The following is a 16,144-nucleotide window of genomic DNA, read 5'->3' on the forward strand; positions in this document are numbered from 1 at the left end:
CTTCATCAGACCCAGTTTCATGTGCAGAGGCAGGAATATATTATTCTTTCTATCAACAAGTGGCTCATGTAGAATGTTTCGATCACCTGGTTTTAGGACAGATCTTGGAGGCCAGTTCCTTTCCACCCAATGCCTCTCATAAGCTCTGCTGACCCACATGCACAGATAACAGGGATACTTGGTATATCCGCATTGCTGACCAAGAAAGAAGCATACCATTTTAAGGTCAACGCGGATGACCCAATTGTGTTGGTGATATTGCAACAACTCAATGACTCTCTTTATGTCTGCATATTCTTCACAAAGAGAAACTGAATGGCCAATTGGGACTGACCCAAATATATTGCCATTGTGAAAGAGGGCACACTTTAAACTGTGCTTTGAGCTATCCATGACTAGTCGCCATTCAGTGGAGTTATAGATTTGAATTCCAAATTCCTCCATTAAACCAGGTATGTTATGGCAATACAAAAACCAACTGTCAGTTCTAACCAGAGAAATTGTTCTAAATGCAATTTCTCTGGTTCGAAAGTATGATAGCTTGGTTCCTTTTTCAAGTACGTTTTTCTCATGAACTTGATGCTAGGAGTTCTGAAGCCTTCTTTGATAGTCCCAAATCATGTGCCAAATCACTCAACTCATGCTGATCAAATCCCTTACGGACAGAGTTCTCTTCAATTTCAAACTCTTCATCATTGTTGTCGCCTAGTTTATCACCATAATCATGTTCTTCAAGAGAGGGTAGTGTAACGAAAACTGGCACTGGGATTTCATCTGAATGAGCCACTGGGCCTATAGCTGATGGTAGACTACAATACTCTACTTTGTCCACATCCGTAAACCCTCGACACACTGTTTGCACACCTTATGAGGGGCCCAAGACTTATCTTGATCACCAAGTTTAACTTTGAAATATGCCAAATAGGCTTGCTCTACAAATGTGCTGATTTTCGCCCCTTGACTGGGAATGGTGAAACTGCCACAGATATAACAAAATGAATCAGAGTTTTTAGGTACATAAGACGAGAAACATCAGAGCCAGACATGATCTGAAAGAAATTAAATACGTGTGTAAGTAGAAAAATAAATTTTGCTTATTCACTATATAGAGCAGCGCACAACCTCTGACAAATCCATGCTACAGGTGATAGAAGAAAACTAACTGCACTTTCAGAATCCGCATACCTATTTTAGTGTAAATAAGCTTAAAAATTAAAGTCAACCAAATATTTGTTCAAAATTGTTCTCCAGTGTTATTTGTATGTATACTATACATGTAGGTAGAGAAAATTAAATGATAAAATAATGTATAGCATTTTCAGAAACGAAAGTATTAACGTTCCCATGTATTTTTTTTTTTGCAAGTTCAGAGACTTTAAAAAGAATGCGTTACCATCTCACCTTTACAAGCTTAAGTTTCTAACTTCAAGTGCCTGCACATGAGTTTAAAGTATATCCAAAGCCAAAACTGTTTTTTTTTTTTTTTTTTTTTTTTTTACTTTCAGTTAGAGTTTTGAAAGATTAGAACTCCTGTCTGTTTTTCATTGATTCCTGTGTGCGCACAAAAGATCACTATCAATTTGGTCACTAAGACTAAAAGTGAAGAAAAATCCAAAATTGAGCTGTCTCCAAAACAAGAGTAAAGGGAAAATCTTGTAAGACTGACCGCTAAGAGGGGATTTACCTCAAATTGGAGAGATTTTCTCAGTTCCTGTTAGTTTTACTAACTCTGCCATCCTATAGTTTTTGTAGGACAGGCACAGATAGGTCCAAATGGGGGAGGAAGGCTTGTTTAAGGGGAATAATTTAATTAAAGCCTGGGAACATTTAGGGTTCTATTTCTTAAGCAGTAATTTTAAATAACACTTTTATCTTTCTACAAATAAGGTACTAAGGAGGGAATAGATAAAACTCAAAATCAATATGAAATTTCCTTTAAAGTATTAGTAAGTATGGCAGGTTAAGTATTAGTAGTATAAAGTATTAGTAAGTATGGCCAAGTATTATTAGTTCCTATTATAGTAATATACAACTGCAAGTAGAATCATTTAAATTTCTATCCATCTGAAAACTAAAATCAAATGTAGCTCAATATTTTTATTTTATGATGATGAAAAGTTTGTGTATTTGATCATTTAGTGTGCACCCATGACAAGTTTGTCTCTGGTGAATGTAGATGAGCTGGCACCATGAATAGGATTCACTGAACCCTACAAAGAGTATGCCTGTCAATGTGCATCGCTGCTTGGACTCAGTGCTGAATGCCAGTCAATAGGATTTGTTCTACTGACAGTCTGACATGTGTTCAATGCAAACTCAAATCTTCCCAGCGGGCTGCATGGTCTCTAGGACGAGCACCAACAAAGCTGTACCCTCAGTGGGGAAAAACTGAATACACTATACAGGCATACTAAGGCACAGGACAAATACACAAAATATTTGACATATTCTGTTAATAAAGCATGGCTTAATCACACAAAGTATATTCAATACTATTTTCTAAAATGTTAGATTCGGAGTTGTTCGGAGGGTTAAAACATTAGATTTTTTTGCCATCCAGTTAGGGAGATTTGTCTTTTCTTTCTGTTGTTTAGGCACAAGGAGAAAAACAATCCCCTTCAATGTGAAGGGAAATAATTTTCACCATTACAGATGGAAAATGTACTGTCCTATCTCTTCTGGTGAAAATGGGAAACCACCTGTACAGGCATATCATACTTTGCTAACCCTAATAATGCTTCAGCAAAATCTGATCAGGTAGTATAATAGGAAGAAGGAATAACTATGTCAACTGTGATTATCAAAAGAGTATCTAAATATATCCTTATGTATATAAATACCTATAGTTATTTAAATTTAAACACAAATATCAGTATTTGTCCTGCTTTTCCTTATGGACTAGTTTCCTCTTTCCCACTGTAAAATATGACAGTGCAAGCTATTTAAATTGAGTTTCATTAGCTAATTTCATAATAAAATCTAGAAAAGCTTTACGTTTTGGCATTTGCTTCTTTATAAATGTCACAATCGTTAGGATAGACTAAATTTGTATGTATAGAACTCCCCCTCTCTCCACCCTACACACGTTCACATTCTGCTAATTTGCTGATGAAAAAATTATAAAACCAACTGTAGCCATTTTACAGATGAGTATCTAATCAGCAATAATGGAAAAATATGGCATTAAAGTACTGTCACACAATTAAAATACTTTCTTCTTTCTTAACCTTTAAATTTTAAGCAGATGAATATGCTCTTATTACAAAAAGAATGTAAGCATTTAATTTTTTTTTTCAGCAATTTGAAAAAAATGATCAAAGTACATTTGTGCCAATTTTGTAACCCAAAGAGCTCTGTGACAGGCAGTTATTTAATGTATCTTACAGTATAAGACATTTCAGATATGCCAATAAATATTTTATCACTCTGAATGTTAACAACGACATTGAACTATTCCATTGCATTAAATTGCCGTTTCTATTCTGGTTAGAATGAATTCTTTAACCCAGCAGTTACCAATCTCATTTGTTCTGCTTTCAATATGAGAGCATCTTCTGCTGGTAACTATTTATGTGGCCAGGCCATCAAGCCCGAGCATGAAAATTAAAACACTGACTAGAATGTAGAAAATAATATCATATCTCAAAGTTTTTGTTACAAATACCACAGGCCCTTCTAAAGATACACATGGAAGATACATATAAATTCTAACTTGCACCTACTTTGCTAGAAACACCCTTGAAGACTTTAAAATCACTACAGTGGCGGTTCAGTTCCTGTTAACCACATGCTAAGCACACCTATACTCTTTCCTATTATTATTATTATTCCTCCTTGTGTTTTAGGTTTTAAAATTATTGTTGGTGAAATATCACTAGAAATGGATTCCTTAGCAATGTATGAACCTTGGACAGCATAGGGGCAGCCTGGATTTTTTTTTTGTGTTCTATTAACCTCTAATTGTTGAAAAAAGGCACTTTTATATGCAACAACAGAAACATGTCTGTGTATATCTGAAACTCATAGCTATAAATTTACCAGGTTAACAGTCACAATAGCCCGGATATCTTAAAGCTCTCCAAGGCTGGAGAGGATACACTTTCATCAGTGAAGCTGGGTGATCCAGCAAATCTGGAATAGATTTCCTAATAGACATCAGCTGTTTGTTAGCAAATGTTTTCAAAAAATAAAAAAAATCCAGGATTTACTCAGGTTGCCGGATTTTTGATTGTCAACCTGTACAGTGTTTTTGTTTTGTTTTTTGTTTTTTTGTAAAGTGTTTGTTGAGGCTCAATTACTATATATGGCTACACTTGCCATCACCGTCCTTTTATGTGGTTATCGGTTCTAGGAAAAAGTATAATTTCCGGTCGGTTTAGAAAAAGTCCAGAGCTTGCCATAATGCAAGATGCGTTATATATAGGTGGTAATATAAAATGCGCTAAAAAGTCAAAGCACTTAACAGAAAAGGTAAGTGCTTTTTTAGCAGTGTTAGATTTTAAGCTTTTTAAACGGATATTTCTTTTAATGCTTAACCTGCCATGAACCTCGAATATAAAGTATTTCAGTCTCGTCCAGCATTTAGGAATGAGAACTGACTTGCATGGTAAGTGGAAAACTGAACAGCAAACTACTTGTACATTTTATTTAAAAATTTCAGTAAAAATTAAGATCAAACTAACATTAAAAATATTATCTAAATATCTTTAGATGTTAAAGATTAACTCCAATAATTTTTTTCTTGTTAGAGAAGGTAAGAGTTTACTTCAATTCCTTTTTCGTGGAAGAGGAGGGGTGTGGGAGGAGTATTTGTTACTTGGACTGCAGGTAGCAGCAGCAATAGCAAGCACACTGTTAGAAGTGCTTTTTTACTAAACCTATAAAAAAAAAAAAAAACATTTGGGCTTTTAGATTAAAGGAATTATTAATCTAAGTTTTAATCTTAATAATTTGAAGTAAAATGCAACAGTTTTATTTTCAGTGCACATTATAGTAAATTTGGCTATTTTAAATTGAACATATGATAAGCAATGTGTAAACAGATGTTCGCTTCAAATAAAACCACATGTCATAATGGTTATTAAATCCTCGGATACAAGAAGCTGGCATAAGGAGCATAGCTTAACCTTTTCTACTCCTGAGCCTTCCTATTTGTCATTGAGGCTGCTAATCCAGTAAAATAATTCCTAGCTAGGTAGTCAACCCAAAATACACAAAATATTTACATATTACACCAGCAGACATCATGTTTGCAGTTATGACAACATTTTTATATTATTTTTAAAATTATAACAGGGAAAGTGGTGCATCTAATAGCATAGCATCTAATAATTACAGTTAGGTCCATAAATTTTTCGACAGAGAACTTTTTTCTAATTTTGGTTTAATATAGGTTCTGTACATTACCACAATTAATTTTAAATTAAACAACTCGGATGCAGTTGAACTGCAGACTTTCAGCTTTAATTGAGTGGGTTGAACAAAAAGATTACATACAAATGTGAGGAACTAAAGCCTTTTTTTATTTTACACAATCACTTAATTTCAGGGGCTCAAAAGTAATTGGACAAATTAAAAAGCTGAAAAAGTTTAGTCTTCAACAAGTGAAATGCATGCTCAATTGGGTTCAGATCAGGTGACTGACTTGGCCATTCAAGAATATTCCACTTCTTTGCTTTAATAAACTCCTGGGTTGCTTTGGCTGTATGTTTGGGTCATTGTCCATCTGTAGTATGAAACGCCTCCCAATCAATGTGACTGCATTTAGCTGGATTTGAGCAGACAGTATGTCTCTGAACACCTCAGAATTCATTCGGTGCTTCTGTCCTGCTTCTGTCCTGTGTCACATTATGGATAAACACCAGTGCCACTGGCAGCCATGCACGCCCAAGCCACCACACTGCCTCCGCCATGTTTTACAGATGATGTGGTATGCTTTGGATCATGAGCTGTTCACTCACCTTGCAGTGTGCCCTCTGTATTTACTTTCGTGCAGTCTTCTCTTTATGGTAGACTTGGATATCGATACGCCTACTTCATTGAGAGTGTTGTTCACTTTGATGGGCACTCCTAATATTGTAGCAATTTTTCAGCAGACTCTTCCACTTACAAGCACTGCCCCCCCCCCCCCCCCTCCTCCAAATCATCTCCAGGCCTTTTATCTGCCTTTTTGATAATGACATAAAGAAGGAATCCCCCACACCAGCCCATGAAATAGCCTTTAAGTCAATTGTCCAATTACTTTTGAGCACCTGAAATGAAGTGATTGTGTAAAAAAAGGCTTTAGTTCCCCACATTTTTATGCAATCTTTTTGTTAAATCCACTGAATTAAAGGTGAAAGTCTGCAGTTCAACTGCATTTTAGTTGTTTGAATTAAAATTAATTGTAATGTACAGAACCAAACTTATAAAAAAGTTCTCTGTCCAAATATTTATGGACCTAGCTGTATTTGAAACCTATACAGACTAAATACAATATTATCAGTATTGCAATTGCTGGCTGGCATTGAGAAGGTTTGACAAATATTTCATTGGTAAGCACATATGGACAAATATGTAAAAACCAGAGAAATTGAACAATGTAACCCGTTAACTTGTGCTGAAAGTGATAAACCTTATAATCTGGTTTCATTAGGCAAAAGTTCATTAATTACATTTTTACGCATATGCTGGTCTGGCTGTAAAACTGTTCGTGTAAAGATTTGAAGGATTTTTTTAAAAAAGAAACTAAAAAAGTTATGTAGGAAATTTGTAATTTTATTCCACAGTTTATATTTTAGGTGTGGTCTGACCAGTGCATTCAAATCTAAAAGAATCTGAAATCCCAATTTTACTGTAGAAGAGTCTGCTTCTACATTGCTCTGACTTACTTCTAAGAAGTTTTGAGCTGCACAACGATCTTGAGTGATTTGAAAACAATAATACTCATGTACAAACCCTTTAAAAATTCAAATAATTTATGCTGCTGTTGCTGCATTTTTTATAATGTAAATAAAATAGTTCAAATCAGAAGTAAATTAAAAAAAAGAAATCATGGTGGTAGGTGTGCTTTAATTCACTAGAGTCAGAAAAAAGTGAAATTGCATATATGTCCTCTTTTATCCCAGCACGGTGAAACCGCCATCTTCCTTGCCCTTCTTACTACATCATCTGATCTGGCACTGCACAGGCGTGAGATTGGTTGAGATCAGCATTTTTTTTTTTATCCCATTGAAAAGCCTGTGCAGCCATTACGTATGGATCCCAGGAAGCTCTGCGCTCCTATTCTGCCTTGATCACCGCAGCAATCAAGACAGAAAGGGCAAGGACTTTACCCTTTTAAACACCCTCAACAAAAAAAATAAAGTAATTCTTATCGTATATAAAAGGGTTGCCTACCTTTTTAAGTAGGGCAAAAATTTTAATTAGGTCCGCTTTAAGTATTTGCCATTTCTTCCGGACTTGCTCCCTGCTTATCTTTTGTTTCAAAGACCCCCATATTCCACAGTTAAAAAGATCAGACGAAAAGTAGTGGCTTATGTAGCTTGTCCAAGATTGCCATTTCAATCAGTGTATCATGGATTTTTGTTGTACAGTGACCACATATGCTGATGTGTCAGATTGTTCATTTGTTGTAGGAAACATTTAAAATAAAAATCTCTTGTGTGTTTTTTCCCCCCAGTATATTATGACAGGGTGAATTTATTCTGACTCTGTTCCAAAGTTTTACCTGATGTCAGATCATTTGTTTCCAGATTTCACCTACTAGTTTGGTTGCTGGCCAAATCCAATATAGTTCTATAAATTCATTCCACTGAGTTTACAAATGAATTTTGGGAGGAGAAGAACTGTACAGGAAGGGGTCCCAGGCAAACAAATATATTGGCTTTCTTTGGTAATTTAATCATCTAAAAGGGTTTTGCCAAGATCAAGTCATAATTCAGATCTCTTGTAATTTATTATGTATGGGTGATGCTTTTGTATAATGTAAAATATAAATAGAAGAGACAGACTATAAAAATTTAGAAATAGTGTTCTTGTATTTGTGAACAACTATGACAGGAACAGTGGTTTGGTAATATGATCTCCTTTTTGTCCGTAGAAACTAGAACTGGATCGTTTCATGCTGTACGCACATGGACCAGACCTGTGTAGAGAATCAGATTTGCGGCATGCCATGGCAAACTGCTTTGAAGCTCTGATGGGTAATTAGTGTATAGTTTTGATTTTGCACATGAACAATTTATGGATTTTTTTTACACCGTTATTAGAGACATCTGCCTGAAAAAAGATTTGAATGTATAAGGGTTTTAATGATGGATTTCTAAGGTTTGGCTTTCTGATGAGAGAGATGCAGCTGTCAATAATTGAAATCTTCTTTGTTTCAGGACTGTCAGGTATTTTTTATAATATTTATATCAACTCTTTATATAGTCCCAGCATATTCTCTTGCTTTGCACTATAATCTCTGAGTGCAGTACAGCAGCAATATTTAATGTCTTGACAGCTCCCACTCTTGCAGTATCTATATATGCAAATATGCAAAGATGGGATGTGTTCTGCACGCAGTAAAATATGTTTATGTATTTCACCGTTAATTTTAGAGGATGTGAAAACATGTCCAGGTTAATTAAAGATATAAGTTACAATGTTTTTAGAGATTCCGAAAACTACTGTAATGGAAAAGGAAGGAACAAATACAGATTTTTCCCATGCACGTGCGCAAGCCCAATTTAGTTGGCCAAAGTTTTCTATTAGGTATATTTGTCTCATTCTCACTACGGCTGTACTCGACATTGTGAAAATTACAGTGTGTTTGTGGCTGTTTTGGGGCATTTGCAAGTCTTTATGGGTGTTTTTGAGGCATTTATGGTTGCACATTTAATCTTGTGGAAATATTTTTTTAATAAAATTAGTGATCTGGTGATTGGGTGTTAGTTCAGGAAGGATTAGAGAAGTTTCTAATGTAAGCTCAGTCTCCCTTTCCTCCATTTTTAAATAAAGACATTTGCAGTGTGAGTTTGGACCTTATCATATGAGAAGAATCCTGGTAGTATCGTCTTTATTCACCTACTGTTTCTACAGGTGCTGTATACTATGAAGGTGGACTTGAAGAGGCAAAGCAGTTATTTGGAAGGTTGCTATTTGGTACTCAGGTAATGATCCCTTAAAAATTATTCATGTTTACTGCCAAGTCAGTGAATGGCAGATTACGATTCAAGCATAATTGCAAACATAATCTATTTTTAATTTACTTCTTTTATGGGTCATTTACATTTGTGCTATGTTTAGGTATGCTTGGAACATACATTAAAGAGCTGGCAATATCAACTATAAGTCATCCTTGTTGTGCGGTTTACAAAGTCAAAGCTGGTGTTTTTAATTTGTACTAAAAAGTATATTTGGAGATTACCTAAAGCTATTTACCTTAGACCTTGTCAATAGTAAGTAATTCCAAGCAATTTTTAGTTGTTACCATATATACGTAAGAAAGAACCAAGATTTCTTTCCTATTGATTTTAATTTTATGCTCAGGTCACCCCTAAATGTTCTCATGTAAAGCGTGTAAGTTGTAAAGTAAGTAATCGAAAAAGGCTGTGCAGTTGAATATAAAAGCGTTTGTTACATACTTTATATGAAGAAACAGTGCCATCTGCTGTGGCCAACAATAATGCACAAAATATAATTTGATCAAGTCTTGTGACATATTTTAACCAACTCAATAGTATAAAATATTATGTAAAAATGGGGAAAGTGATATACAGACTGTGCCCTGTATGATTTTCCATTTTTTTCCATTTTGAATAAATGTGTTATTAATAACTTATACTCAGGAAAAAGTAGTTTTTCCCACTTTGATTTATATTTGAACATACATATCTTGCCAGTATTTTGTTGGGTTTTCAAGAGCAGCCAACGAGTGAGATATTAGGTCTGATTTATTAAATCTCTCCAAAACTGTAGAGGATAGACTGTCAAATCTGGAAAATCTGTGTGATCCAACAGACTTGGAATGTATTTCCTATCCATCATTTGTTATTAGTTAGTAAAACATTTAGACCAGTTCTATTCTAGGTTTGCTGGATCTCCCAGGTTCTCCCATGTTATCAGCATGGTGGCTGATGACACTATTTGCATGGATTTTGTGTGGGTTTCCTCAGGGTACTGCGGTTACCTCCCATATTCCAAAAACATGCAGTTAATAAGCTTCCCCCCAAAAAAAAATTGTCCCTAGACTGTATTAATAACATATGATTATGGTAGGGACATTAGATTGTGAGCCCATTTGAGGGACAGCTAGTGACATGACTATGGGCATTTTAGGGCAGCATAAGCAGTGTTATCAGCGCACTGCGTGAAGGTTTAAACATATTAGGTTTCCAACTAAATCAGCATGTGTTTTGTTTTTTTTTGTTTTTTAGAGAGACAAAATGTGGGAAAATGTATATATGTCAATGTGCTAAATGGTAATTTAAGGGTTAAGGGTTTTGAAACATGTTAAGGTCAAATTAAGGGTTAGGTTAATACTGGAAGTAGGAAAACACTTTTAGTGCACAAACCCCATGTGGATAATAAGTAATGCACTGTAAGGAGCTGTGATCTGAACACCACATCTACATATTACACCTCTTATAGGAAAATTATAAAAAGAAACTGAACATTTCAACAAATCCCTAAGTAGATCTCGGCTCTAAAGATTAGACTTGGCATTTTTGCCTTTGCAACCTTGTGTACATATTTCATAATATGTCATTAATAATGAAAGTGTTGTCCTAGCAACTATGCTTATAGTAATATAATCGCTACATTTGTTCTGGCATAATAATTGTTTTCAGTCAATCAAAATGTTTAACAAAAATTATATATATATATACATACATATATATATATATATATATATATATATATATATATATATATATATATAGATAGATTTTCAAACCTGCATAAATGTAAAAAGAATGCAGAACATTCTTTAATCCATCAGAATCAATGTTGAAGTTGACTTATGAAATCCTTTGCCTGCCAACAAAATCTTAACTGAATTCAACTACTGAAGCTGTGACCCCATTTGGCTTCCAAATAACCAAGTGTTTGTATTTGGGATTTCAATGATGTTACAGGCAATATTGACAACCTGAATTTTAAAAAAGGCTTGCATGTAACGTGAAAGCTTTCAGTGGGGGAGGTATAGGGGCATTGTGGAGCTGTACGTCTCTCAGCGCTAATACCACCAATAAGCTGAATGGACATGTTCTGGGACCACAGGAGTACTCCAAATTTGTCATCACACAGCAGAAGGTTCATAAACCCTGTTAAATACCTATTTCTAAAGCAGGTGTTTTGTTAAGACAAGTATTTTCATATGAGAAGCTGTGAATGCTTCTGGAATTTTAGAGATGGTTACAGTTAATTTAATGTTGACTCCACATTACTCCCCAATTTTATTTACTCTTATATTCTAAAGCACCTTTTCATGGCTGTCTTTCAGAATGTACTATTTAAAAAGTAGCAAGGCTTTCTTACAGTTGACGCCAGCAGGGATGTTGTGTACTACCAGTGCACACTCACCCGAACCTATGGAAAAAACTGGAGTTGATGTACTAAAAAAAAAAGTAGAGCATATTCACTTTGCCAAGAAAATTTTCACTACACAAATAAGGTCATTCTAAGCTAAAAATTACTTTGTAAACAGTACTCAGTCGTATGTAAGAATTTTATTTTTTTGCAGACAATTGGATAAAATCAACTTAACTTGACTCATTGTGCCTGACTTATTATAGCACTCCAAGGCTGTAGAGGATATGCTTTCATCAGTGAAGCTGGGTGATCTAGCAAACCTGGAATGGATTTCTTTAAAGCCATTTGCTATTCACTAGCAAACTTTTTCAATTCTAGACCAGATCAATTCTAGGTTTGCTGGATCACCCAGCTTCACTGTTGCATCCTCTCCAGCCTTGGAAAGCTTTTATAAATCAGGCCCATTAGGCTAAGTAAACATGCTCCAGTCTTTTAGTAAATCAACCCCATTGTCAGGAGGCACTTTTTAAATTCTATTTTTGGTTTTGGCTAGTGGCTAGTGAAGAAACCACCTTTCAACTCAAATGTTATTTTTGTCTTTTTTCATTATCTTTATCTCATCGTCATGTATGCACTTGGCCAATAAAATGGGAAACCCTTTGTGAACATCTTTTTTTTCTTTGCAGTTACTAATATGTGAGTCTCAAAAAATGCACCTAGTATTTTTTTTTTTTTTCCTGAGATCATTTGGTGATATTATCCTTTTCTTCACTCTAAGCCTTGCTTAGTAAGATCCTGCGTATATGTCAATGGTGTAAAAGCTTTTTATTTTCAAATTAATTTGCAGGCAGTATTGGATTTTCCATGAGCCGAGTCAGCATCTAAAATAGTTGTGTATTTCAAATAATGACATTTTATTTAGTGCTGTGGAATTTGCTAAATGATTGCCTAGAGCATTAATGACATTTTTCAACATCTACAGGATCTGCGGGACGTGTGGCTTAATTATCCTCTACACCCACTTCAAGTAAGCAAACTCTCCCCTTATTGTAATATATATAGTAGCATTTATTGCTCTTTATTTATTTCCTGCTTCTATTTGATTCCTTTCTGTGACATTCATGATACCAGTACTGGATTTATTAACAAGCTGTGTGCTGTATACATATATATATCATCCTCTCAAGTGTGTAAACCAAACAACTGGAATTAACTCTGCCTCCGACAAACATGAGCCAATTTCTTTTCTGTCCCGCAAGAACATTTATTTTAGTGACTTTTTTATTTTGCTGGGGGCGAAGATGTCATTTTTTATTTTTTATGATGTGAACAAGCCATTGTTTAAAAGAGGCCTTAATCTAAAACCACAGACATGCCAAACAGTTTTGCATACAGCTGAAACATTTTATTATTAATATTTAATATTAAGTTTTCTGTTTTGTAAGATTGTTTTTCTTTGCAGTGTCATATTCAGTGTTGGAGATAAAGAATGAAATGCTAAACTGATTACAGTGGTTTTTGTGCATACTGTGAATTTCTATAAGATTTGTTGGGTATTCTGAAATCATTAGGATATGTAATATGCACTATTTTGAAACTAAACTCCAGGAAGACATAAAGGACCTTCATATAGTGTGTGAATATGTAATTGAATTTAGTGTGTTTTACATTTATGTTCCTTTGGTCAATGTTCAACATGACTTGGAATGACAGGGGAAGCACTTACAGTAAGTTCTTCTAAATTACTCAGTGCTTTCAACCTAAAACTGCGTACCAGCAAGAAGAGGATGAAAAACTATAATGTTGCTAGTATGGTCCTGTATGGTCTAGTTAGTAGACTTCACATAGGTAATGCCCAAACTGTATTACTCAGTTACAATGGTGAGAATGGGATCACCAGTCCATTAGTGAAGTTGCCCAAAATCACTGAAATCTTGAAAAAAATCCCAGCTGCATTCAGATCTTATTACACACTTGTTTAACTTGTCCTCCCAACACATCTGTGACATGGTACAGACAAGTTCCTCACCAGTAGGAGCAGAATATGGGGAGATATTGGGTGGGGGTGGGAGCAGTTAGAGTCAGCCATACCTAGAGTTTGTATGCACATGCATGTGTACACTGTACATGTGTATGAGGATATACACTGCAGTGTTCTACCCAGAAAATGTTTTTCAGCCAGGTTGGGGTAAACTGTAGCCGGGTGGTAAAAAAAAAGTGGCCAGGGCTAGACACAGCAAATTTGGACCTTCTAGTTATTTATGCTATATGTATCCAGTAACCCCTGTTATTGTGTCAGTGTTCGACCTACCCCTTATACTTTGTTCCAACTTTCTAATGCGTGGCTTGTTAGAATGTACAATTTTTTTTTTTTTTTGTATTATCTCCCAACAGTCCAGTGCTGTGTATTTTAATCCAACTCCCTAGAGTTCCATGTTTTATTAGTGTAATCCCTTGTAGTAGTGTAATATTGTGATCAATGGGGCTTAACAAATTAGGCTTAGTTCACATTAGCAGTAAAAAATGCCCCTCCTGAGTGACTATTTGGCAACTGCTAGGCACCTGCGACTGGTAACCGGTGATAACAGCTGGGTACCTGGAATTGGTAACAGGCAGGAAGTGGGCTTTTCAGGCCTAGCAGTTTTTCAAGCAGCAGTGGTTCCTGGTGAGAAGTGAGGGGTAAACACAGCAAATGCAACCTTACTGCCAATGTGAATTCAGCTTAACTTCAGATGTCACCTCCTAGCGCTATACCTTGGTAACACAAAGAGCATTATGCATGTGATCGCAGATGGGGGCAGGACAGCCAGTGCCCTCCTCTCATCACTACCAAGAACAAAAAGTGCCTGTGAAATTTATCCTCCCACAGTTTGATCACTGTGTGTGTAAAGTCTGCTTGTCAGATTCTGCAGCCTAACAACTCATTGCATTTTTATTACCTAAAAGTTTTAGGGTACACAAAGGACAACATTTCTTTTTTTAATTTCAAGAGTTTCAAAATATGGGCATCACAAGTTTAAAAACCTTCACCCCCCCCTTTGTTTTTTGTTTTTTTCCCCTCACATTTGATTGCTAATAGGTTGATTTTCATGTGCAGATATATAAGGCCATTAGAGGCCCTTTCTTCATCCCCCCCCCCTTTTTTTTTATTTCACTTATTGATTGTATGTTGTTTCTGAGTACCATGAAAAAAAGAATAGGGTAACGATAGGGGTAAACCCCCCCCCGGTATTTTTTTTTACTCACGATTGTTAGTAGGTTGTTATTCACTCAGAGATATATAAGGCCATTAGAGGTTCTTTCTTCACAAAGAGGAAATGTTATATTTTTTCTCTTAGAAGACTTTGTATTATTAGTGTATTGTGTTTTATTTTTTCCATATAATTTGTATTTTATGTGTATAATGTGTTTTTGTATAGTATTGTTTTGTAATTTAGTTGTGTATATATAAGCAAAATTTACTAAAATTAAATATTCAAAAAAAACAAACTTGTGGAAATTGAACATTTGGGTTGCTGTTTTATAAGAAAGTGCACCTAGGAGCCCAAAATTGGAAATACAAATTAAGGACCCCTGGGGCCACTTACATAGCTAGAAGCATTGGGGTGGGGACCACTAAATATTTTACCTACCTTTCACCAAACTATATTTGTATTACTATTCTGTCATTTCTGCTTCTGTTCTTTGAATCCCAATTTTTCTGTAATGGGGAGGTGCAGGAAACTGAAAATGTAGGTTCAAGTGGGGAACAGATGTATAAACCCCTAAAATTTCATTAGCATAGCATCATTAGAACATAAACCTCTGCCCATCAAACTGTCCGCTTCCCTACCTTGAACCCCAATTTCTCCAGAACAGAGAGTGCAGATAAACAGAATCATAGGTGCAAGTGGGGGACACTTGTGGCTAACACCCCCCAAACTTCATCATTACATAAAGTCTGCCCATCAAAACGCCATAACTTACCCTACCAGTACCTAAACCCCAATTTGCTTTGATGTGCAGAGTTTTTTATGTTTTAATTATGCCATTGTGGGAAAACTTTAGGGGCTGTTAGACACAGATGTTCCCCACACATTTTCAGTTTCCTACACCTCCCCATTCCAAAGAAATTGGGTTTCCAGAGTTAGAAGGGGGCAGTAATGTGTAACGGGGCAGTGCATTTGCCATAGTAATGAAATTTTAGTGTGGGGGGGTTATCAAAAGGTGTCCCCCCACCTACATTTTCGGCTTTGTACACCCCACCATTCTAGGGAAATTGGGGTTTAAAGAAGAGAAGGAGATGGGGGTAACATATTTTGACAGTTATAGATTTGTGAGAGATAAGTATAAATTTAGGGGACCTTCCCCAATGCTCCTTTCTATGTAAGTGGCCCTGGGGTCCCCAATTTCCTTTTTTTAATTTAGGACTACAAGGCACACTTGACATTTGTAAAAGCTGGGGTGCTGAAATTGTGAATAGTGCTAACTATAAGTGTTCCCTGTGCACCCTGAAAATTATGTTTTTAAAAGTCGTTATGACATACAGTTTGGGGGATATGAAGGTTTATACACAGAGAGCGTTAAGGCTGATGTGACCTGAGGAATGCAGCATTTACACACTGCTCTGATGATGTCATTACACACGCCCACTGGGAGGAGACAT

General features: G+C 35.7%; 1 protein-coding gene across 2 annotated transcripts in view; it reads left to right on the forward strand.

Annotated features, from left to right (window-relative positions):
- Nucleotides 1–16,144, forward strand: part of DROSHA (drosha ribonuclease III) — a 157,494-nt gene that overhangs the window by 114,032 nt on the left and 27,318 nt on the right. For both annotated transcript variants that reach the window (XM_072411842.1, XM_072411843.1), the window contains exons 22-24: nucleotides 8,081–8,183; nucleotides 9,064–9,134; nucleotides 12,482–12,526. In XM_072411842.1, coding sequence (XP_072267943.1) covers nucleotides 8,081–8,183; nucleotides 9,064–9,134; nucleotides 12,482–12,526 — 219 coding nt within the window. The remainder of the gene's footprint in view (nucleotides 1–8,080; nucleotides 8,184–9,063; nucleotides 9,135–12,481; nucleotides 12,527–16,144) is intronic.

This window comes from Pyxicephalus adspersus, chromosome 5 (assembly GCF_032062135.1).
Source record: "Pyxicephalus adspersus chromosome 5, UCB_Pads_2.0, whole genome shotgun sequence".
Taxonomy (NCBI): Eukaryota; Metazoa; Chordata; class Amphibia; order Anura; family Pyxicephalidae; genus Pyxicephalus; species Pyxicephalus adspersus.